This window comes from Dioscorea cayenensis, chromosome 20 (genome assembly GCF_009730915.1).
Source record: "Dioscorea cayenensis subsp. rotundata cultivar TDr96_F1 chromosome 20, TDr96_F1_v2_PseudoChromosome.rev07_lg8_w22 25.fasta, whole genome shotgun sequence".
In the NCBI taxonomy this organism is placed as follows: domain Eukaryota; kingdom Viridiplantae; phylum Streptophyta; class Magnoliopsida; order Dioscoreales; family Dioscoreaceae; genus Dioscorea; species Dioscorea cayenensis.
The window spans coordinates 24,446,590-24,472,223 of NC_052490.1; the positions used below are offsets into that span (position 1 = coordinate 24,446,590).

Here is a 25,634-nt window from a genome sequence, read left to right on the forward strand (position 1 = left end):
AGTTTGATAGATCGTATGCGAGCTTCGACAGTTTGAACACCATTATGTTCAAAGTATTTGGACACCACCATAGCTTGAGTGTTACTCAGTTTTTAGTACTACTTGGCTTGTATGAGAGGGATTCACAGATATGGAGGAGTACGCTCAGTTACCGACTAATTATCCTAGAACCTTGACCCCGCAGAGAACTTAGAGAGTGTTATTTGGTCAGGGTCAGTACGAGCCGGGGGTGTCCAAGGTGACGTGCCATTCTCGACCTGCATACAGATATTTACATGCCATCATGAGTAGGTCGGTGAATGGCCGTGGTGATAGCACTAGTGTTCTGAGCCGTCAGGAACTACTGTACTTGTACTCGATGGTACAGCGCGTACCGATTCACTTAGGGCACATCATGGTAGAGTACATCAGACATCAGGGACGCTATGCTAGACTGGGAGCGATCTTCTCGGGCCCCTACATTACGAGATTAGTGCTGGGTATGGGTCTCTTGGATTTGATTCGTGGGGCCGAGAAGATGAGTATACCTGCTCCCCTGAGTCTAGAGACGATGAGATTGATGGGTATGATCCACAGGGTTCAGACAGGGGTTTTTGCTTTAGTGCTACCAGCTCCAGAGATAGCCGAGGATGAGGGTGATGAAGCCGGGGCATCTCAGCCCGCTCCCGAGCCTTAGCCAGCACCGATGGAGACCGAGGCACTTCCAGTGGCAGAGGAACCATCCCCTATGTGTATATTTTCACCATCTCGAGCTTATGATCACTTTGAGAGGCTCGAGAGCGCTTTGGGGATTGTATGGACTGAGGTAGCGGAGGCTCGAGCCGAGATTGCAGAGATTAGGGCTACGCAAGTCACTCAGTACACAGTGTTCATGGCACGTTTTGACGTCTTACAGCATATCTTAGAGCGAAACGTCGTCTCATCATTTGTCCTGCGGCCGAGGACTCCTCAGGCCCCCTCAGTTTCTCCAGCATCCCCATCCTCTACCCCGGCACCAATGGACCCACCATATGCGTCTTCATCAGCAGCAGCAGCAGCACTAGAGCCCGAGGGCGACCCCGACACTTGACTTTACTTTCTTTTTTTTATGCATTTTATTTTAGACTTGTTCACTTAGAAAGGGTTCTCCTTCTGAGTTTATTTTCATTTTGCATCTCGAGTTGTATTCATTGTCTATCTTTTATATATACTCGAGATATTTTGTTTTTATTGAGCTTCACTGAACCCCCTCCTTTATGCGTGCAGATGGTCTTGTCATCTTGGGAATTGAGACTTGTCATGGGCACGGCCAAGGTGCTGAGGCACTTGGCCGTGTGAGCTTCACAACCCGTTGGAACAATATTCCCATGGAATTAGCTTCATCAAACGCACCACTAGGAGTCAGGGGAGTACTGTTTTGATTGCTTCTCCCATATTTACTTTTGAATGATATCTATTTTGAGTGAGCTTGATGTGTACATTGGGGACAATGTACAACTTAAGTGTGTGTGTGTGGGGGGAGGGGGGAGTTTCATAGTGCACACATTCTTTTCTATTGTTCTTGATTGATATATGCTCACATAGCCAATGGCGGTTCACCTTAGTTGCAAGGATTGTATTCTTGAGTTTAGGAGAATTTTTTTAACATTGAATGTTTTTCATACTCTAGTTTTTGCTTGAATGTCTAGGAATTTTTGCCCGATTTATACGTGTTACACTACTCACTTATTAGGCTCTTTTGGAAACTCAAGTTTGATGTTAAAGGGACTAGTTATAGTTGTTTCTTGTGTTGAATTCTGAAAAACAAAATTGGAAAATAGAAACAAAGAACAAAATAGTTTTATTGTTTATTTGTGCTTGTTGGGTGGAAAGAGCTACCACCTATGAAGTATGAAGCTACTCTCATAAGTCGGATACTAGTTATGCCCTAATGAGAGAAAGAGCTATCTCATAGGATGAGTGAAAGCTACCACTCCAGTAGAAAGAGCTACCACCTCGAAAGTGTGAAAGCCACCTTAGCGGCCGCTTTGGAAAGGGCTACCTTAGAGGATGTGTGAAGCTACTACCATCATTGAAATTGTTGTCACTTTTGTAGATAAATAAGTCCCTTGTACTTAGAACTTTGAGGAGTATACCTTGGGTTGTTTTGAGTTTGTTCACACACGTACACAACTTCGGGTTTGCTGTCCTTTTTGATTCAAGTTTTTAGCTAGAGCTTTGATCTATCATATTTAGTGTTGAAATTTCCCTTACTTGTAGAATACTCTCTTTGTATACTTTGGTGAACCTAAGGCCAAGCCCTTTCAATATCTTCTTCATTGATGCACAGAATGTTTAATTTTTGCTTGAGGACAAGCAAAAGCTTAAGTGTGGGGGAGTTTGATATGTGCTTGTGCGATATGAATGCAAAGCGTTCATTCCTTATGTTGAGCATTACTTTTCTTGGGTTTTTACACTAATATGTGTGTTTTTATGTTACTTTCACGCAGGTAGGGTTATGAGGCCGAGTATGAAGGAAAGAAGCAAATGTGGAGCACAATGCACTGATTTTAGAGGAAATCTTGCTAAGGTTCAGACGCGAAGACATAGGTCGGGTGTGAGATGCTAGAGTATGTGCCAACCTCCTCGTATTCTAGTTGGCACATCCATTTGGAGGGGCACAAGGGCAGTCACACTCGAGCATTCCGACTTATGCACATAGAACAAGAGCTCCACCAACTTGTCTATCACTGAAGAAACAAGTGATCCATGACGTGAACGTGTGCCCGTTTGCGTTACCCCGATGAAAGCATGGATTCGGGAAGCTATTCAGGCAGGGTACTATAGCAGAGAAATGCAGCAACACTGTAGCAAAGTGCTGGAGCAACACTGTTCATAGCCGGCCGAGAAAACAGGACTTCAGAGAATCCACATAGCCGTGTGAAGTATCCATGCCCATGTGGTCGCCCGATTCCAGCCCTATAAAAAAGCCGATTCAACCCTAATTTTAGTATTCTTTTCTCCATCTTTTCCCCAACTTGAGAGAGAGCTTCGGCTAGGGTTTTGAGGGGTATTGGCAAGGGTTTTTGAGAGCTTTTATGGCTCCGACAACATCATTCCTTAGGAAGAAGGTTGGTAGGGGAGCTTCTGTCGAGGCGTATCCTATACCGAACGAGGGAATCCTTGGACGACGAGTAGAGGACTCTCCACAAGACCATCGACAAGACCATCGAGGGGGGTTTTCTATGGATTCATTGCTTTTACATTCTATTTCTTTGATTGTACTTAGCTCCATGGAGAGCTAAACCCCTAGTGGGTACTTGGGTATTTGTGAACCCTAGGATGTATTTGTTTCATTGAATCTCTTTATTATGCTTTCTATTAATTGATGTTTATTGTGAGTTCCAACCTTGAATGCTTGATTGTATGAACATTTCCCCTAGAGTGACACTAGGGTTGAGAGTTCTTGTTGGTAACCTTGTGAGTGAGTGACACACCACGAGCGTTAGACAAAGCTAGGTTGGAGAGGGTTGAGAGGATGAGTCGGGAGATACAAGAGCGTCCCCTTCCCCCTCTGACGTGATAGATTCTACCTCCGTTCCTCGAGTTCTTTGTGGCCATAATAGAGTGAATGATCTAAGGGGCCGTTTGGTTTGCGGTAATGACATATTACCACGTAACAAGATTACCATGGAATATGAGTGGGAATGTTATATGGTTGGGAATATTGTGGTAATTTAATATAACCATGTTTGGTTGGAAACTCTTATTACCAGGAATAATTCATTACTGTGTTTGGTTGTCATGGTAATCTATTTGTTAAAATATACAAAGTTATAAGATTACCACGGTTATCCACGATAGACACCAAATTTGGTGGTAATGAGATTACCACTTTCTTAGTAATATTTATAAGTTGGTAATGTGATATTACCATCTACATTACCACTTGTGTAATGCCAAATGTTGTAATATTTTTAGATTACCACGTAACACGTGCTAATCTTTCTACATTACCGCGAACCAAACGGCGCCTAAGGGATGAACCTCTGCTAGGGCTTAGTTGCGCGTGCAATTGAGTGAAGTGTTGAGGTGATCTTAGTATCTAGGGCTTAATCATGGTTAGGGACCTTCCCATTGGACCAATGGGTTAGGTCTATAATTAGGAAGAGACTTATCACTTGGAATCCCTAGAGCTCATTGCAACTCTATGCGAGTGCGAGGTTGAGAGGTTATCTAATCTCTCCTCCGAGACATGTATAGAGTTAGGCATAGTTGACCTTAGATTTGGGACTATGTAATTAAGGATTTCCACGACTCACCATTGCATTAATTAGGAAGCATAATAGAGGGTTCTTGTAGTTGAAACAATTATCCTAGGTGGAGCATTATCCGAGTACCCCATCTTTATCGATTGCCTTACCTCATCCTTTACTCGTGCTCTCTTACTTGTTGCTTTTACTTTTGAGAATTGAATCATTGTCACAATTATCATCATCGATCTTCCACATAGCTAAGAATCAAATTAAGTATTTTTTATTCCCTATTCCCTGTGGATTCGATACCCGCTCATCCGGGATTATTACTTCGACAAACCCGTGCATTTGCGGGATATACACAAGGGGACCTTGTCAGACGACAAGTAGAGGACTCTCGACACGACCATCGAGGGGGTTTTTCTATGGATTCATTGCTTTTACATTCTATTTCTTTGATTGTACTTAGCTCCATGGAGAGCTAAACCCCTAGTGCATACTTGGCTATTTGTGAACACTAGGATGTATTCATTTCATTGAATCTCTTTATTATGCTTTCAATTAATTGATGTTTATTGTGAGTTTCAACCTTGAATGCTTGATTGTATGAACATTTCCCCTAGAGTGACACTAGGGTAGAGAGTTTTTGTTGGTCACCTTGTGAGTGAGTGACACACCACGAGTGTTAGACAATGCTAGGTTGGAGAGGGTTGAGAGGGTGAGTCGAGAGGTACAGGAGCGTCCCCTTTCTCCTCCGATGTGATAGATTCTACCTCCGTTTCTCGAGTTCTTTGCGGCCATAATAGAGTGAATGGTCTAAGGGATGACCCTCCACTGGGGCTCAGTTGCGAGTGCAACGGAGTGAAGCGTTGAGGTGATCTTAGTATCTAGGGCTTAATCAAGGTTAGGGACCTTTGATAAACGCCTAAATGAACATATTTTATATGTATTGATCTTGTATTATTTGTGTATATCTTAAGGATTTGATGCCCGTTTAAGTATAAATTTGTTATTTTGATGCTGCAGATCTTAAATGAGTTGAACGAAGCTCAAAAATGCAAATTGGATGAATTCGACACCAAAAACTGGCATTTTTGGGGTTCCAGACTATAGCAAGAAATGTAGCATTACTGTAGCGGGATTACTGTTCATGCTGCGGGCATTAGGCTGTGAGCTTCACGAACTCCGTCCGCCCGCATGGGTGCCCGTGAGGTTTGATGGAATTTCACAACCCTCGTTTACTGGAGCAAAAGCAATGTAGCAAAATTCATGTAGCTGAGTACTGTAGCACCGACATATTTTCTGGGCAAAACGGCAGTGAGCTTCACGGGTTCCATGCGCCCGCATGGAGCCCGTATGGACCTGACGGGATATATTTTGGACTGAATTCTTAGGGCAAAGGGGAGAGGTTTTTAGAGGAGGATTTTGGGGGAGTTCTTGGAGCCGAATTCCACCAGGTTAGAGGAGGCAAGATCACACATTTTGGAGAAGGGGAATCAAAGGGAGAAGCTTGATTTGGCTAGATCTTCATCGATCTCTTCTTTGGGAGCTTGTAGACGACAAGGGAAGCCGCCCCGATCGCGGCGTCCATGGAAGCTTTCCACCTCACTTGGCTTGTCATCTCACTTCTATTGTTTGAGGGAGTTTTCTCATGCCATTTGTAATTGTTTTCATGGACCTATTATTTGTATTTGTTTGCATGGACGAGTAGAAACCAAGGTCACCAGATGCTGGTGAACCTTGGGGTGAACTTGTGTATTTGGATGATCTAGTTTTGTTTATTGCAATTGTTGTGTGTTTGTGATTCATTCTTGGTGCATTTGATGTGTTGCTTACATGAGAACTCTGTAAACCAACTCCTAGGTTATACTTGGTAGCGTGACCATCGCCCTTGTACTAGACACACCAAGTTTGGAAGGGATTTATGTACGAATACGCCGTGACCATCGGGCATTTTGTACCCCTCCAACATTAGGGCTAGACCAAGTCGTGTTCAAGCTCTAATTAGGGATTTCCCCCTTTGTTAATGAAATCGTATGAGGATTTTATCGGAAGAAATTCCGTATCAATACTTATACCGGATTAGGTGACAATTACCATGACCATCAGGTTGATCTAATTTAGGAAATCTCTAGGTCCAAACCCTCAATTGCATGACACTCTTAGCATCCTTTGCATTTTAGTAGCCCCTAGGGAATCCGCATCCGTGACCATTTCTTTCCCCTGATTTTATACCCTTGCCTTATTTTAGATTCCACTAGTAGTTCTATCATTTTAATTAATAGATTAGAGAAACCCTTCGAATCTTTCGGCTTGACAATACGCAAAGAGGAAGTAAAGGTAGATCCTTGGGACCAGGGAAAACGACCCTCTCGTGCTCGCACGAGAGGTATTACTTGACGACTCCATGCACTTGTGGATCTCGCATCAAGTTTTTGGCGCCGTTGTCGGGGACCCACAAGGAATACTCGGAAAACTTCGAGTTTATTGATTTAGCCATTGTTTCTTTAATTTTGTACTTTTGCCTCTTTTTATTCCTTTTTGCACATATTTTTCCTTTTACTTGCCCTTATTTTGTTTTACTATCATCCTCTTATTTCCTCATCATTGGCTCTCATTACTGTGCAAGGCACCATCTTATGACATTCGCCAATCTAGCAGATCTAGTAGAACCTGTCAACGAAATCGAGAGAGCCTTGCATCAAAGATTGAGAAAGGTGGCTTAGAGTTCAGAACATCAAGGAACATGAGTTGAGATTAGTGAACCTTCTGTCATGGCAGATCAAGGCGAACCTTGTCTGATTATGTAAGGCCTCGGTTTACTAGTGAGGAATTCAGTGTGCATGCTCCCACCGTGCCTGCTAATAACTTTGAAATCAAAGCAAGCACAATTGGGATGGTCCAAAATTCCATACAATTTGATGGGCTAGCTGATGAAGACCCGCATGCTCATTTGTCTCGCTTCCTCCAAATTTGTTCCACCTTCAAAATTAACTCAGTGTCCGATGATGCGATAAGATTGAGATTATTCCATACAATTATATGCTGCTCCCCATCTATATGGGGAGCAGCATATAGATGGCTCACTTCATTGGCTCTAGGATCGATCACCACTTGGAAGGAAATGGTGAACAAATTTCTTGCTAGGTATTTCCTACCAAGCAAAGCCGCTAGATTGAGGCAAGAGATTTCTGCATTCCGGCAAGGGGACTCCGAGACACTTTTCGAAGCACATGAGAGATTCAAGGATCTCCTACGCAAGTGCCCCTATCATGGTTTCTCCTCCTGGATGAGGAACCAGATGCTTTGCAATGGCCTGAATTATGTAACCAGACTGCCCATCGATGCTGCAGCAGGGGGTCCTTGAGTAGTAAAACCCCTGAAGATGCTGAAATTTTGATTGAAAACATGGCAAGTAATGAGTGCCATTGGTCTACTAGGCAAAAACCCCCTAAGGCAGCTGGAATTTATGAGATAAATGACAACACTGCACTTGCCACCAAGGTTGAGTCCCTAACAAAGAGATTCGATCAGTTTGTGTTGGGTACAAGCTCAAATTCTGGAGCAGTTTTGTCTTACGAGACCTGTGGGCCGAGGCATGCTACTATTTAGTGTCCAATCTCAATAGCCACAGATGCCCCAGTTGAGATAGTTGATTATGTTGGGCGAGCTTCCAGAGGCCCGGGGAATCCCTATGGAAACACATATAATCCTGGGTGGAGGAATCACCCAAATTTTTCATGGGGTCAACAATAGCAACATCGGCCCCACAGTCACAAGGACCTCCACATCAACCGCCTCAGCAGCCCGAGAAGAAGTTCACCACTGAAGATGTGTTAGCGAGGTTTATGATCAATACCAAGGCGAAATTTGTGAACATCAATAATCAATTCGCTGAAGTGAACACTGTTTTGAGGAATGTGCAAGCCTCCATTCAATCATTAGAAAACCAGGTTGGGCAACTTGCTAGGGCAAATTCGGAGTGCCCACCGGGTAGCTGACCTAGTAACACTGAAAAAAATCCGAGGGAGCATTTGAAAGCCATCACTCTCAGGAGCGGGAAACAGGTTGAATCACGAGCAGAGGAGGGTGATAAGTGCTTGTGCGATATGAATGCGAAGCGTTCATTCCTTATGTTGAGCATTACTTTTCTCAGGTTTTTACATTAATATGTGTGTTTTTATGTTACTTTTATGCAGGTAGGGCTGTGAGGCTAAGTATGAAGGAAATAGGCCAATGTGGATCATAATGCACCTATTTTGGAGGAGATCTTGCTAAGGTTCAAACGTGAAGACATAGGACAGGTGTGAGATGCTAGAGTGTGCCAACCTCCTCGCATTCGAGTGAGTACATCCATTTGGAGGGCACAAAGGCAGTCACACTTGAGCATTCTGTCTTATGCATACAAGAATAAGAACCCCACCAACATATATATCATTGAAGAAGCAAGTGATTCACGACGTGAACATGTGCCGGTTTGCGTTACCCCGATGAAAGTATGGAATCGGGAAGTTATTCAGGTCGAAGACTGTAGCAGAGCAATGTAGCAATTACTGTAGCAGTACTGTTCACAGCCGGCCAAGAAATAAGAGAAACAGAGAATCCACACGGGCGTGTGGAAATTATCCATGCCCGTATGGAAATTCCGCACGGGCGCGTGTACCGTCCACACCCGTGGAGTTGCCCGATTCCAGCCCTATTTAAAGCCTGTTCAGCCCCGATTTTAGTATTCTTTTCTCCATCTTTTCCCCAACTTGAGAGAGGGCTTCTGCTAGGGTTTCGAGGGGTATTGGCTAAGGTTTTGGAGAGGTTCTACGGCTCCGACATCGTGATTCCATTATGAAGAAGGTTGGTAGGGAAGCTTCGATCGAGACGTAGACACTAGGGTGATAGTGAACCCTAGGATGTATTCGCTTCATTGAACTTCTTTATTATGCTTTCAATAAATTGATGTTTATTGTGAGTTCCAACCTTGAATGCTTGATTGTATGAACATTTCCCCTAGAGTGACACTAGGGTTAAGAGTTCTTGTTGGTAACCTTGTGAGTGAGTGACACACCACGAGCGTTAGACAAAGCTAGGTTGGAGTGGGTTGAGAGGGTGAGTCGAGAGGTACAGGAGCGTCCTCTTTCCCCTCTGACGTGATAGATTCTACCTCCGTTCCTCGAGTTCTTTGCGGCCATAATAGAGTGAATGGTCTAAGGGATGAACCTCCGCTGGGGCCTAGTTGCGCGTCCAATGGAGTGAAGCGTTGAGGTGATCTTAGTATCTAGGGCTTAATTGTGGCTAGGGACCTTCCGCCTGGACCAAAGGGTTAGTTCTAAATCTAGGAAGAGATTTATCACTTGGAATCCCTAGAGCTCATTGCAACTCTATGCGAGTGCGAGGTGTTGAGATTGTTCGATTTCTCCTCCGGGACATGTATAGAGTTAGGCATAGTTGACCTTAGAGTTGGGACTATGTATGTAAGGATTCCACGACTCACCATTGCATTGATTAGGTAGTATAATAGAGAGTTCTTGCACTTGAAGCGATTATCCTAGGTGAAGCATCATCCGAGTACCCCATCTTTATCGATTGCCTTGCCTCCTCCTTACTTTTGCTCTCTTACTTGTTGCTTTTAATTTCTGAGAATTGAATCATTACCACACTTATCATTGTTGATACTCCACATAGCTAAGAATCGAATTAAGTGTCTTTACTCCCTACTCCCTGTGGATTTGACCCCGCTCACCCAGGATTATTACTTCGACAAACCTGTGCACTTGCGGTATATAAGCAAGGGGACCTTGTCAGATGGCTCAAGGACTAAACATAATGGGGTAGCCATACAGGAAGACCCTAAGCCATCTGAAAGTGAAGTTGAAGGGGTAAAGGAAAAACAAGATGAAGGAACCATTCAACTACCAACACCAAGGATACCCGAGTACAAGCCGGTGATTCCCTATCCGGCTAGGCAGAAGCAAGATAAAGATGAGGCTCAATTCAAGAAATTCCTCAATGTATTCAAGCAGTTGCACATAAATATCCCTTTTGTTGAAGCATTAACTCGGATGCCCAAGTATGCAAAATTTATGAAAGACTTGCTTACTAACAAGAGAAAATTGGAGAAATTAGAAACAGTTGCATTACCACGGAACTGCTCTGCAATGATTCAGAGGAAGCTCCCTGAGAAATTGACTGATCCTGGGAGTTTCATTATTCCATGTGTGATTGGGGAAGACATGCAAGAAAAAGCCTTGGCAGATTCTGGGGCCAGCATCAATGTAATGCCTTACAAGCTGTTTTTAAAACTGGGATTAGAAGACATGAGGCCCACAAGGATGACAATACAACTTGCAGATTGTTCTATAAAGAAGCCCCGCGGTGTTGTTAAGGATGTGCTAGTTAGAGTAGACAAGCTCATTATCCCGGTGGATTTCGTTATTCTTGATGTGGATGATGATGTCGAAGTCCCATTGATCCTTGGGCGGCCATTTTTTAACACCGCCAGCGCCCTTATTGATGTAAAAGGGGGGAAAATGACATTGAGAGTAGGGGATGAGGAAGTCATTCTCACTCTCCCCGCGGCCATGAAACACACCTTGGACCACGATGATCCCCTCTACTTTACTGATGAAACTGATATGATTATTACTGATTGTGTGCAGGAGGTCTTGGCGATTAACCCCTTGGATGAATTCTTGGAAGGAATGGATAGTGATGAGTAGAAGGAGAACAACCCACCTCCCACACAAGTAAAGCACGTAGGCTATGTGGGGACATTTCCGTGGCCGAACAATAAGAAGAAATCAACCACAAGGAAAATTTGGTGTAAGAGGGACAAGAAATAGAAATTGGGGATGAATTGCACACTATCACCACCACGGGAGATCGATCGACTATTCTTCGAGGGGAAGGGTAAATTCTGTGTCTTTTCATGCCTCTCGATGAGTTTCCCATCTTGGAGCACTTCTCTTTGGCTTGGAGGTAAGTCCCCACCATTTGATCAACCATGAGGTAAGAAAAAGGTACATCGAGCTAATGACGTTAAACAAGCGCTTCTTGGGAGGTAACCCAAGTTTTTAAATTCGTCATCTTTAAATTTTTGTATTTCTTTTAGTGCTTAATTTCTTTATTGTGGTTGAATGCTCATGTCTGTGAGATTTTCATTTTTTTTCTTTTGTTGATTGTTGTTGTGCTCAACTCATGCTTAGGCTTGCTCGCTTGTCTTTGGCCTTGAATTAATATTGTTTAGTTGTGTTTCATTGTCATCTCAGGGTTTCAATGGTTGTAATTCATATTTTATTCAGTTTGCAATAGGAACCATGCCAATTTTTTTCGATTTTCCAGGTCCATACGGGCTGTATACGGCCCGTATGGACACTTGTGGCATGATTCATGGCTTTGCGGGCATCATTACGGCCACAAGAGGCCCCTTGCTGGGAGCCTTGCTCATGGGCTGTGGGTCTCACTGGTGCCATGCGCCCGCGAGACCGCTCGTGAGGCTCTCGGCCTCAGACTGCGCGCGCGGGCTGAAAAGCTCACGGGCGCCATGCGCCCGCATGGTGCCCGTGAGCATTTTAGGCTGATATTTTCCAGCCCATGCGGGCACCATGCGGCCGCATGGGACCCGCATGGGCTAGGCAGCCCATAAAATGGGGTGTTTTCCCCCTTTCTCTCTCTACTCCAACCTCCATCTTCTCATCTTAGTTTTCTCCCATTTCTCTTTCACTCTACCTCATTTCTCCACCATTTTGCTTGGTTTTTTCTTCTCTAATCCACTCTCCTTCATCTTGCAAACTCAACCTTGGAATTTAATCGGAGTTTTACCATCTTTTTCGCCGGATCCCTTCATTCCAAGCTTTCAAGCCCTAATTCAAGGTTTTGTCACAAACTTGGGTTTTGTTGTGTTCTTATTTTATCTTTGAAGCTTGTATGGCATATTTGGTTGTTGTGATGTGGTGTATGCTTCATTCTTCGAGTTTTTCCTTCATTTGTAAATTTTGGGAAGTTCCATGTCTAGGAGAAACTCTTGCAAAATTTTTTCACGAGTCACTGTAGCAAAGGCTGAATTTTTCATTCTTCACATTGAAAATGTTGTGCACTCAATTTTTTTTCTTCATCATATGATGATATGGATACCCCCTATGATTATATTCATGAAAATCATGGTTTGATCTTGTGTTTTGTGGTATAGGAGTGCCGGTCAAACAAGTTTCATCAAAGCGACCAAAACACGACGCGACGGCTATTGGAGAACCCTCCTTCACCTTACCACACCACAAGAAACATCAAAGATTGTGCCTCTCCTCCTTTACTCTTTGCTGGCTTTGTTGCCCACTGACTGTGCTTTCACTGAACAATCTTCATGAACCAATTGGGGCAGTCTCTTTACCCTTCCTTTTCATGCTTCATTTAGTTATTATGGATTTTACACCATGTTCTGCTGATAAATGTACATTGAGGGCAATGTACGATTCTAGGTGTGGGGATGGGTTATTTGCATGCTTACGTTACCGGTGATAGCTATGTTTTATTGTTAAGAACCTCCTCGCTTGAATGAATGATAGTAATGAGTTGTAGTGTTATTTGTGCTATAAGGAAGTCATGTCTTCTCTCTAGTGCTTTCTTCACAACTTGACACAGAACTTCTACCTTGTTTGTCCCAGCTAACCCACTGCTTTGATTTATGGTGTTAGAGTGGTAAATTCATCCCTCAATGGTCTTTTAAGAGCTTTTGGTTCTTTTATTCATTTTAATTTATCCCTAAGTGAAGTTTTGCATGAAAGTGCTCAGGAGACATGTAAAAAGAAGAAAAATTGAAAAATGAAAAAATGAGTCTATGTCAGTATTCCTCTGCTAATTTAGCATGAATGTGTCTATGTAGATCGTAATCAAGTAGGGTGGGTGGCTCTTGTGCCTAATCGAGCATGTGCATCCTTTTGAAAGATTATAAGATATTTTTGTGCGAGCTACGTTAGGCGACCTCGAGAAAAAGTGTGTAGTCTCTTGAACTCTTTCATGCATTCACTTAGAAATTGAAGTGTTGACTGTGGACCGAAGGACTCTTAACTTGCTATTGGGGCGTCTTTAACATTTCTAACACCGGTAGTCATTGAAAGTGGCATGAATAGAGAGAGCGAGGGATGAAGTATTTACACACACTCATGAGGAAAGCACTCAAGAGGACTCATGACTATCTCTACTGAGTTGGTCACGGTGCAACTCATTTTCTTGATTTCATTTCATCTGTGCTTGTGGGGTTCTTCACTATTTGAGCTTGAGGTCGTGCATTTAGCCGTTTATCTTCTTACCCCTATTCTTTCATGTGTGTTTGCTTGGGGACAAGCAAACGCTTAGGTGTGGGGATGTTTGATAAACGCCTAAATGAACATATTTTATATGTATTGATCTTGTATTATTTGTGTATATCTTAAGGATTTGATGCCCGTTTAAGTATAAATTTGTTATTTTGGTGCTGCAGATCTTAAATGAGCTGAACGAAGCTCAAAAATGCAAATTGAATGAATTTGACACCAAAAACGGCATTTTTGGGGTTCAAGACTGTAGCAAGAACTGTAGCGGGATCACTGTTCATGCTGCGGGCATTCGGCTGTGAGCTTCATGGGCTCCATGCGCCCGCATGGGTGCCCGTGTGGTTTGCTGGAATTTCACAACCCTTGTGTACTGGAGCAAAAGCACTGTAGCACCGACATATTTTCTGGGCGAAATGGCAGTGAGCTTCACGGGCTCCATGCGCCCGTATGGAGCCCGTATGGACCTGACGGGATATATTTTGGACTGAATTCTTAGGGCAAAGGGGAGGAGTTTTTGGAGGAGGCTTTGGGGGAGTTCTTGGAGTCGACTTCCACCAGTTCAGAGGAGGCAAGATCACACGTTTTGGAGAAGGGGAATCAAATGGAGAAGCTTGATTTGGCTAGATCTTCATCGATCTCTTCTTTGGGAGCTTGTAGACGACAAGGGAAGTCGCCCCGATCGCGGCGTCCGTGGAAGCTTTCCACCTCACTTGGCTTGTCATCTCATTTCTATTGTTTGAGGGAGTTACTCATGCCATTTGTAGTTGTTTTCATGGACCTATTATTTGTATTTGTTTGCATGGACGAGTAGACCCCAAGGTCACCTGATGCTGGTGAACCTTGGGGTGAACTTGTGTATTTGGATGATCTAGTTTTGTTTATTGCAATTGTTTTGTGTTTGTGATTCATTCTTGGTGCATTTGATGTGTTGCTTACATGAGAACTCTGTAAACTAACTCCTAGGTTGTACTTGGTAGCGTGACCATCGCCCTTGTACTAGACACACCAAGTTCGGAAGGGATTTATGTACGAATACGCCGTGACCATCGGGCATTTTGTACCCCTCCAACATTAGGGCTAGACCAAGTCGTGTTCCGACTCTAATTAGGGATTTCCCCCTTTGTTAATGCAATCGTATGAGGATTTGATCGGAAGAAATTCCGTATCAATACTTATATCGGATTAGGGGTCAATTGCCCTGACCATCGGGTTGATCTAATTTAGGAAATCTCTAGGTCCAAACCATCAATTGTATGACACTCTTAGCATCCTTTGTATTTTAGTAGCCCCTAGGGAATCCGCATCCGTGACCATTTCTTTCCCCTGATTTTATACCCTTGCCTTATTTTAGACTCCACTAGTAGTTCTTTCATTTTAATTAATAGATTAGAGAAACCCTTCGAATCTTTCGGCTAGACAATACGCAAAGAGGAAGTAAGGGTAGATCCTTGGGCCCAGGGAATACGACCCTCTCGTGGTCGCACGAGAGGTATTACTTGACGACTCCATGCACTTGCGGATCTCACATCAACCTTCCACCTGGACCAAAGGGTTAGGTCTATAATTAGAAAGAGATTTATCACTTTGAATCCGTAGAGATCATTGCCACTCTATGCGAATGCGAGGTGTTGAGATTGTTCGATTTCTCGTCCGGGACATGTATGGAGTTAGGCATAGTCGACCTTAGATTTGGTACTAAGTAATGAAGGATTTAGGAAGCATAATAGAGGGTTCTTGCACTTGAAGCGATCGTCTTAGGCGGAGCATTATCCGAGTACCCCATCTTTATCGATTGCCTTACCTTCTCCTTTACTCGTGCTCTCTTACTTGTTGCTTTTACCTTTGAGAATTGAATCATTGTCACACTTATCACTATTGATCTTTCACATAGCTAAGAAGCGAATTAAGTGTTTTTATTCCCTACTCCCTGTGGATTTCGATACCCGCTCATCCGGGATTATTACTTCGACAAACCTGTGCACTTGCGGGATATACGCAAGGGACCTTGTCACACCGATTCGGCGAGGTGTTCCCCAGGCCTGACAAGGGGACCTTTGGAGGAGATGAGGCCACTCCACAAGACAATCGACATGACTACCGAGGGGGTTTTTCAATGAATTACTTGTTTTTACATTCAATTTTATGGTTGATTGTAACTAGCTACATGGAGACCTAAACCCCTTAGTGGGTACTTGGATTTGTGAACCCTAGGATGTATTTGTTTCATTAAACCTTTTATTATGCTTTCCTTAATTGATGTTTTAATTGAGTTCCAATCTTGAATGATTGATTGATTGAATGATCCCTTAGAGTGACACTAAGGTTGACAGTTTACCTTGGTAACGCTTGTGAGTGAGTGACACACCACGAGAGTTAGACAAAGCTAGATTGGAGATTGTTGAGAGGATGAGTTGAGAGGTAGCAGAGCGTCCCCTTTCCCCTATGACATGATTTATCCTACCTCCATTTTCTTGAGTTCTTTGCGGTCATAGTAGAGTGAACGGGCTAAGGGATGACCTTCTGCTGGGCATAGTTGTAAAGGCAACAGACTGAAGTGTTAAAGTGATTTTAGCACATAGGGCTTAATTGTGACTAGGACCTCTCACCTGGACCAAAGGGTTAGGTCTACATCTAGGAAGAGGGTTTATCACTTGGAACCCCTAGAACTCCATGCAATTCTATACAAGTGTGAGGTGTTGAGATTGTTCAATTTCTCCACCGGGATATCGTATAGAGTAAGTCACGGTTGTCCTTAGGTTTGGGACCGTGTATTGAAGGATTTTCACGACTCATTAATGCATTAATTAGGAAGCATAATAATTGGTTCTGCACTTGAAATGATTGTCCTAGGTGGAACAATATCCGAGTACCCCATTTATATCTATTGCCTTATCTCTCATTTACTTGTGCTTCTCTTTCTTGTTTCTTTTATTCTTGTTTACACTACATCTTATTAACACAATCATTGTTCATTTTCTCTTGGTTAAGTAGCAATTTTAGTATTCTTATTCCCTACTCATTGTGGATATGATACCCCAATCACCTGGGATTATTATTTTGACAAACCCGTAAACTTGTCAGGGTCCTTGTCAGAAGGGTTCAACCCATTGTAAAAGTCTGAATAATCATCCACTAGGGGAACCCATGTTGATGACATTTCCGCAGGAGCTCCTTGAACCTCTCCCATGTCTCATATAGAGACTCCAATTCTATTTGCACGAAGGAGGATATTTCATTCCTAAGCTTTGCAGATTTTCCGGGAGGGAAATATCGGGCAAGAAAAGCTTCTGCCATCTCCTTCCATGTGGTAATCGATGTTCTAGTTAATGAATGTAGCCATTGCTTCGCTCTCCCCTTCAAGGAAAATGGGAAAGCTCTCAACTTGATGGCATCATCCGTAACACCATCAATCTTGAGCATGTCACATACTTATAAGAAATTCTTTATGTGACTATTTGGACCCTCATCAGCCAAACTATTAACTGTGTGGACTATTGTAACATGTGGATGAATGCCAAATTTAGCTCAAAATTCTGAGCCATAATCGGTGGCCGCACAATATTATACTATGTGCACAAAACTGAGGGTCTACAATAATCTAAGAGTGTCCTTTACTGTATTCTGCTATATTATCTGACCCTTCAATTTCTACCTCAGCTAGATCTGACGGTTCTTGCACAAATTCTTTACCCCTTCTAAAAAGTGTTCTTTCAAGTTCAGGTTCCTCATCAACCAATATCAAAGGCGTCCCTCGGGTCATAACCTAGAGCTGCAAACAAAGAAAGAAAAATAAATCAGAACGATGATAGAGTAAGAAAGTATGAAATAAAATTAATGATAAATAGCTAAAGTAGAAAAGTGCAAAATGTCTCTAAATGCATATTTCCCAGCAACGGCGCTGAAAAATTGACAACACCCCTTGCGTGTGACCCGCAAGTGCACGGGTTTGTCGAAGTAATAAATTCCCAAGTGAGTGGAGTACCGTATCCATAGGGAATAGTGATTAGAAATGCCAAGATTATTATTCAACTATGATGAAGATGAATCATTGATAGTGTGAATAAAATTGATGTGAAAAGAACTAAAAGAAATAAGAAAAAGAGGCATGATAAAATGAGAGGAAAGGCAATCCATAGAAAGTGGGGCACTAGGGCAGTGCTTCCCCTAGGACTATTGCTTCAAGTGTAAGACCAACTATTATGTCTCCTAACTAATGCTTAATGAGTCATGGAGATCGTAAAATACATGGTCCCACACCTAAGATCAACCATGACTAACTCTACACTATGCCCCAATGGAGAAATCGCTCAGTTTCAACACCTCACACTGTATACAGTTGGAAGAAGCTCTATGGATTCCAATTGATAGACCATATTCCTATATATAGATCTAACCCTTTGGTCCAGGAGAAAGACACCTTATCACAATTAAGCCCCAGATAATAAGGATTACTTCAATGCTTCATTCTGTTGCTCACGCAACTAAGCCCCGTCAGAACTCCCTTCTTAGCACTTCACTCTATTGTGACCGCAAAGAACTCTAGGAAAATGGAGATAGGATAAATCACACCGGAGAGGAAAGGGAACGCTCTGCTACTGCTCGGCTCACCCTCTCAAACCTCCCCAATCTAGCATTGTTTAACCCTCATGATGTCTCACTCATCCACAAAGGCTATAAAGATGGACTCTCAACCCTAGTGTCACTCTAAGGGAGAAATCATTCAACAAGCATTCAAGATTGGAACTCAATTAAAGACATAAATTAAGAAAAGCATAATTAAAGGTAAATGAAACAATAAGATCATAGGGTTTACATGTCTAAGTACCCACTAGGGGGTTTAGCTCTTCATGGAGCAAGATACAATCAATAATGAAATCAAAAATAAAAACATGTATTCCATAAGAAAACCCCCTCTATGTCGAAGCCGTAGAACCACTCCAAAAGCCTTGCCAAAACTCCTCTAAACCCTAGCCGCAGTCCTCCAAAAAGATAGAGAAAAGATGGAAACAATGGTACTGAAATCGGGCTGAATCGCTGCTTGAATAAGGCTGGAATTGGGCATCCACAGGGGCGTGGGTAATTTCTGCATGCCCGTGTGGGTTTTTGGAAATCTGATTTTCTAGTGGGCTATAAACAATAACTACTATAGTAAATTACTACAGTAATTTGCTATAATCCTGCTACAGTACTTCACCAAAATATTCCCAAATCCACACTTTTCATCGAGATAACATAAATGGTCACACGTCTATGCCGTAGATCATGTCACTTCTTCAATAAAAGGCCTCATTGGTGAAGATCACGCTATCATTGCACAACTGGGAATACGCAAGTGTGACTGTCTTTGTGCCCCTCCAAATAATTGTAATTCCTTGAACGCATGGCGGTTGGTACACATTCACGTATTTTCAAGCACAACTTGTGTCTTTGTATTTGTTCATTCCAAGATTTCATCAAACAGTGCATCGATGATATACTTTGGCTTCTTTCGTTCATATTTGGCTTCACAACCCTACATGCACGAAAGTAACACAAATACACATGTATTAGCGCTAAAATCTGATAAAAGTAATGCTCATCGTAAAGAAAGAATACTTCACATTCTTAACACACAAGCACATATCAGCTATAAAAAATGAGAGGACAGAAAATCGATAGAAAGTGAGGCACCCGAATGTTGCTCCCCTAGGACTATTGCTTCAAGTGCAATACCAACTAATATGCCTCCTAACTGATGCATAATGAGTCGTGCAAATTGATAAGTGCTTGTGTGATAAGAATACGAAGTGTTCTTTCTTTGTGTTGAGCATTACTATTCTTGGGTTTTAATGCTAATATGTGTGTATTTATGTTACTTTCATGCAGGTAGGGTTGTGAGACCGATTATGAGAGAAAGAAGCCAATGTGGGTTGTAATGCACCAATTTGGAGGAAATCATGCTAAGGTTCAAACGCGAAGACATAGGTCGGCTTTGAGATGTGGGAATGTGTGCTAACTTCCTCGTATTCGAGTTAGCACAACTATTTGGAGCGGCAAAAGAGTAGTCAAATTCAAGCATTCCGACTTGTGCATATAGAACAAGATCTCCATAAACATGTCCGTTATTGAATAAGCAAAGTGATCCATGATGTAAATGACAAGATCCCCTTGCGTATATCCCGCAAGTGCACGGGTTTGTCGAAGTAATAATCCCGGATGAGCAGGTATCGTATCCACAGGGAGTAGGGAATAAAAACACTTAATTCGCTTCTTAGCTATGTGAAAGATCAATAGTGATATGTGTGACAATGATTCAATTCTCAAAAGTAAAAACAACAAGTAAGTGAGCACAAATAAAGGAGACGGTAAAATAATCGATAAAGATGGGGTACCCGGATATTGCTCCATGACAAGGTCCCCTTGCTTATATCCCGCAAGTGCACGGGTTTGTCGGAGTAATAATCCCGGGTGAGCGGGGTCAAATCCACAGGGAGTAGGGAGTAAAGACACTTAATTCAATTCTTAGCTATGTGAAGTATCAACAATGATAAGTGTGATAATGATTCAATTCTCAGGAATTAAAAGCAACAAGTAAGAGAGCAAAAGTAAGGAGGAGGCAAGGCAATCGATAAAGATGGGGTACTCGGATAATGCTTCACCTAAGATAATCGTTTCAACTGCAAGAACCCTCTATTATGCTTCCTAATTGATGCAATGGTGAGTCATAGAAATCCTTACATACATAGTCCCAAATCTAAGGTCAACTATGCCTAACTCTATACATGTCCCGGAGGAGAAATCGAACAATCTCAACACCTCGCACTCGCATAGAGTTGCAATAAGCTCTAGGGATTCCAAGTGATAAATCTCTTCCTATATTTAAACCTAACCCTTTGGTCCAGGCGAAAGGTCCCTAGCCACAATTAAGCTCTAGATACTAAGATCCCCTCAGCGCTTCACTCCATTACGCGCAGAACTAGGCCCTAGCGGAGGATCATCCCTTAGACCATTCACTCTATTATGGCCACAAAGAACTCAAGGAACGGAGGTAGAATCTATCATGTCGGAGGGGAAAGGGGGCGCTCCTATACCTCTCGACTCACCCTCTCAACCCTCTCCAACCTAGCTTTGTCTAACGCTCGTGGTGTGTCACTCACTCACAAGGTTACCAACAAGAACTCTCAACCCTAGTGTCACTCTAGGGGAAATGTTCATACAACCAAGCATTCAAGGTTGGAACTCACAAGAAACATCAATTTATTGAAAGCATAATAAAGAAGTTCAATGAAGCGAGTACATTCTAGGGTTCACAATCACCCAAGTACCCACTAGGGGTTTAGCTCTCCATTGAGCTAAGTATAATAAAAAAAATCGAATGTAAAAGCAATGAATCCATAAAGAAACCCCCTCGATGGTCGTGTCGATGGTCTTGTGGAAAGTCCTCTACTCGTCGTCCAAGGATTCCTTCTTCCGGTATATGGTACGCCTCGATCGAAGCTCTCCTACCAACCTTCTTCCTAATGGAATCACGATGTCATAGCCGTAGAACCTTTCCAAAACCTTGGCCAATACCCCTCAAAACCTTAGCCGAAGCCCTCTCGCAAGTTGGGGAAAAGATGGAGAAAAGAATACCAAAATCGGGGTTGAATCGGCTTTAAATATGGCTGGAAATTGGCAACTCCATGGGCGTGCACGATACACGCGCCCGTGCGGAATTTCCACACGGGCGTGGATAATTTCCACACGCCCGTGTGGATTCTCTGTTTCTATGGTTTCTCGGCCGGCTGTGAACAGTGCTGCTACAACACTTGCTACAGTGCTCTCCTACAGTCTTCGACCTGAATAACTTCCCAATTCCATACTTTCATCGGGGTAACGCAAACGGGCACATGTTCACATCTTGAATCACTTGCTTCTTCAATGATATACATGTTGGTGGGGTTCTTGTTCTTATATGCGTAGGTCGGAATACTGGAGTGTGATTGCCTTTGTGCCCCTCCTAATGGATGTGCTCCCTCGAATGCGAGGAGGTTGGCACACACTCTAGCATCTCACACCTGTCCTATGTCTTCGCGTTTGAACTTTAGCAAGATCTCCTCCAAAATAAGTGCATTATGATCCACATTGGCCTATTTTCTTCATACTCGGCCTCACAGCCCTACCTGCGTAAAAGTAACATAAAAACACACATATTATTGTAAAAACCTGAGAAAAGTAATGCTCACCATAAGGAATGAACGCTTCACATTCATATCACACAAGCACTTATCAATCCACCTAGGACAATCATTTCAAATGCAAGAACCCTCTATTATGCTTCCTAATCAATGCAAGTGAGTCATGGAAATCCTTAATTACTTACTCCCAAATCTAAGGTCAACTATGCCTAACTCTATACATGTCCCGGAGGAGAGATTGAATAACCTCTCAACCTCGCACTCGCATAGAATTGCAATAATTTCTAGGGATTCCAAGTGATAAATCTCTTCCTAATTGTTGACCTAACCCTTTGGTCTAGGTGGAAGGTCCCTAACCACAATTAAGCCCTAGATACTAAGGTTACTTTTGCGCTTCACTCCGTTGCACCCGCAACTAAGCCCTAGCGGAAGGTCATCCCTTAGACCATTCACTCTATTGTGGCCACAAAGAACTCGAGGAATGGAGGTAGAATCTAACATATCGGAGGTAAAAGGGGACGCTCCTGTACCTCTCGACTCACCCTCTCAACCCTCTCCAACCTAGCTTTGTCTAACACTCGTGGTGTGTCACTCACTCACAAGGTTACCAACAAGAACTCTCAACCCTAGTGTCACTCTAGGGGAAATGTTCATACAACCAAGCATTCAAGGTTGGAACTCACAAGAAACATCAATTTATTGAAAGCATAATAAAGAAGTTCAATGAAGCGAGTACATCCTAGGGTTCACAATCACCCAAGTACCCACTAGGGGTTTAGCTCTCCATTGAGCTAAGTATAATAAAAAAAATCGAATGTAAAAGCAATGAATCCATAAAGAAACCCCCTCGATGGTCGTGTCGATGGTCTTGTGGAAAGTCCTCTACTCGTCGTCCAAGGATTCCTTCTTCCGGTATATGGTACGCCTCGATCGAAGCTCTCCTACCAACCTTCTTCCTAATGGAATCACGATGTCATAGCCGTAGAACCTTTCCAAAACCTTGGCCAATACCGCTCAAAACCTTAGCCGAAGCCCTCTCGCAAGTTGGGGAAAAGATGGAGAAAAGAATACCAAAATCGGGGTTGAATCGGCTTTAAATATGGCTGGAAATTGGCAACTCCATGGGCGTGCACGATACACGCGCCCGTGCGGAATTTCCACACGGGCGTGGATAATTTCCACACGCCCGTGTGGATTCTCTGTTTCTATGGTTTCTCGGCCGGCTATGAACAGTGCTGCTACAACACTTGCTACAGTGCTCTCCTACAGTCTTCGACCTGAATAACTTCCCAATTCCATACTTTCATCGGGGTAACGCAAACGGGCACATGTTCACATCTTGAATCACTTGCTTCTTCAATGATATACATGTTGGTGGGGTTCTTGTTCTTATATGCGTAGGTCGGAATACTGGAGTGTGATTGCCTTTGTGCCCCTCCTAATGGATGTGCTCCCTCGAATGCGAGGAGGTTGGCACACACTCTAGCATCTCACACCTGTCCTATGTCTTCGCGTTTGAACTTTAGCAAGATCTCCTCCAAAATAAGTGCATTATGATCCACATTGGCCTATTTTCTTCATACTCGGCCTCACAGCCCTACCTGCGTAAAAGTAACATAAAAACACACATATTATTGTAAAAACCTGAGAAAAGTAATGCTCACCATAAGGAATGAACGCTTCACATTCATATCACACAAGCACTTATCAATCCACCTAGGACAATCATTTCAAATGCAAGAACCCTCTATTATGCTTCCTAATCAATGCAAGTGAGTCATGGAAATCCTTAATTACTTACTCCCAAATCTAAGGTCAACTATGCCTAACTCTATACATGTCCCGGAGGAGAGATTGAATAACCTCTCAACCTCGCACTCGCATAGAATTGCAATAATTTCTAGGGATTCCAAGTGATAAATCTCTTCCTAATTGTTGACCTAACCCTTTGGTCTAGGTGGAAGGTCCCTAACCACAATTAAGCCCTAGATACTAAGGTTACTTTTGCGCTTCACTCCGTTGCACCCGCAACTAAGCCCTAGCGGAAGGTCATCCCTTAGACCATTCACTCTATTGTGGCCACAAAGAACTCGAGGAATGGAGGTAGAATCTAACATATCGGAGGTAAAAGGGGACGCTCCTGTACCTCTCGACTCACCCTCTCAACCCTCTCCAACCTAGCTTTGTCTAACACTCGTGGTGTGTCACTCACTCACAAGGTTACCAACAAGAACTCTCAACCCTAGTGTCACTCTAGGGGAAATGTTCATACAACCAAGCATTCAAGGTTGGAACTCACAAGAAACATCAATTTATTGAAAGCATAATAAAGAAGTTCAATGAAGCGAGTACATTCTAGGGTTCACAATCACCCAAGTACCCACTAGGGGTTTAGCTCTCCATTGAGCTAAGTATAATAAAAAAAATCGAATGTAAAAGCAATGAATCCATAAAGAAACCCCCTCGATGGTCGTGTCGATGGTCTTGTGGAAAGTCCTCTACTCGTCGTCCAAGGATTCCTTCTTCCGGTATATGGTACGCCTCGATCGAAGCTCTCCTACCAACCTTCTTCCTAATGGAATCACGATGTCATAGCCGTAGAACCTTTCCAAAACCTTGGCCAATACCGCTCAAAACCTTAGCCGAAGCCCTCTCGCAAGTTGGGGAAAAGATGGAGAAAAGAATACCAAAATCGGGGTTGAATCGGCTTTAAATATGGCTGGAAATTGGCAACTCCATGGGCGTGCACGATACACGCGCCCGTGCGGAATTTCCACACGGGCGTGGATAATTTCCACACGCCCGTGTGGATTCTCTGTTTCTATGGTTTCTCGGCCGGCTATGAACAGTGCTGCTACAACACTTGCTACAGTGCTCTCCTACAGTCTTCGACCTGAATAACTTCCCAATTCCATACTTTCATCGGGGTAACGCAAACGGGCACATGTTCACATCTTGAATCACTTGCTTCTTCAATGATATACATGTTGGTGGGGTTCTTGTTCTTATATGCGTAGGTCGGAATGCTGGAGTGTGATTGCCTTTGTGCCCCTCCAAATGGATGTGCTCCCTCGAATGCGAGGAGGTTGGCACACACTCTAGCATCTCACACCTGTCCTATGTCTTCGCGTTTGAACTTTAGCAAGATCTCCTCCAAAATAAGTGCATTATGATCCACATTGGCCTATTTTCTTCATACTCGGCCTCACAGCCCTACCTGCGTAAAAGTAACATAAAAACACACATATTATTGTAAAAACCTGAGAAAAGTAATGCTCACCATAAGGAATGAACGCTTCACATTCATATCACACAAGCACTTATCAATCCACCTAGGACAATCATTTCAAATGCAAGAACCCTCTATTATGCTTCCTAATCAATGCAAGTGAGTCATGGAAATCCTTAATTACTTACTCCCAAATCTAAGGTCAACTATGCCTAACTCTATACATGTCCCGGAGGAGAGATTGAATAACCTCTCAACCTCGCACTCGCATAGAATTGCAATAATTTCTAGGGATTCCAAGTGATAAATCTCTTCCTAATTGTTGACCTAACCCTTTGGTCTAGGTGGAAGGTCCCTAACCACAATTAAGCCCTAGATACTAAGGTTACTTTTGCGCTTCACTCCGTTGCACCCGCAACTAAGCCCTAGCGGAAGGTCATCCCTTAGACCATTCACTCTATTGTGGCCACAAAGAACTCGAGGAATGGAGGTAGAATCTAACATATCGGAGGTAAAAGGGGACGCTCCTGTACCTCTCGACTCACCCGCTCAACCCTCTCCAACCTAGCTTTGTCTAACACTCGTGGTGTGTCACTCACTCACAAGGTTACCAACAAGAACTCTCAATCCTAGTGTCACTCTAGGAGAGTATTCTCACAATCAAGCATTCAAGGTTGGAACTCACAATAAACATCAATTAATTGAAAGCATAATAAAGAGATTTAAAGAAATGAAT

General features: G+C 43.0%; 1 protein-coding gene and 2 non-coding genes across 3 annotated transcripts; 2 read left to right on the forward strand and 1 right to left on the reverse strand.

The window, feature by feature from the left end:
• Positions 1-7,386: 7,386 nt before the first annotated feature.
• On the reverse strand, positions 7,387-7,493 carry LOC120252445. The gene has a single exon (XR_005533976.1). It is a non-coding gene; the product is annotated as a small nucleolar RNA R71 (small nucleolar RNA).
• A 461-nt stretch (positions 7,494-7,954) lies between these two features.
• LOC120251354 lies at positions 7,955-10,924 on the forward strand. Its single transcript, XM_039259893.1, has 2 exons — positions 7,955-8,167; positions 10,049-10,924. Exons 1-2 carry the CDS (start codon positions 7,955-7,957, stop codon positions 10,922-10,924), a joined length of 1,089 nt encoding a protein of 362 aa, XP_039115827.1.
• Positions 10,925-16,652: 5,728 nt separating this feature from the next.
• On the forward strand, positions 16,653-16,759 carry LOC120252115. Its single transcript, XR_005533663.1, has one exon. It is a non-coding gene; the product is annotated as a small nucleolar RNA R71 (small nucleolar RNA).
• Positions 16,760-25,634: the final 8,875 nt, after the last annotated feature.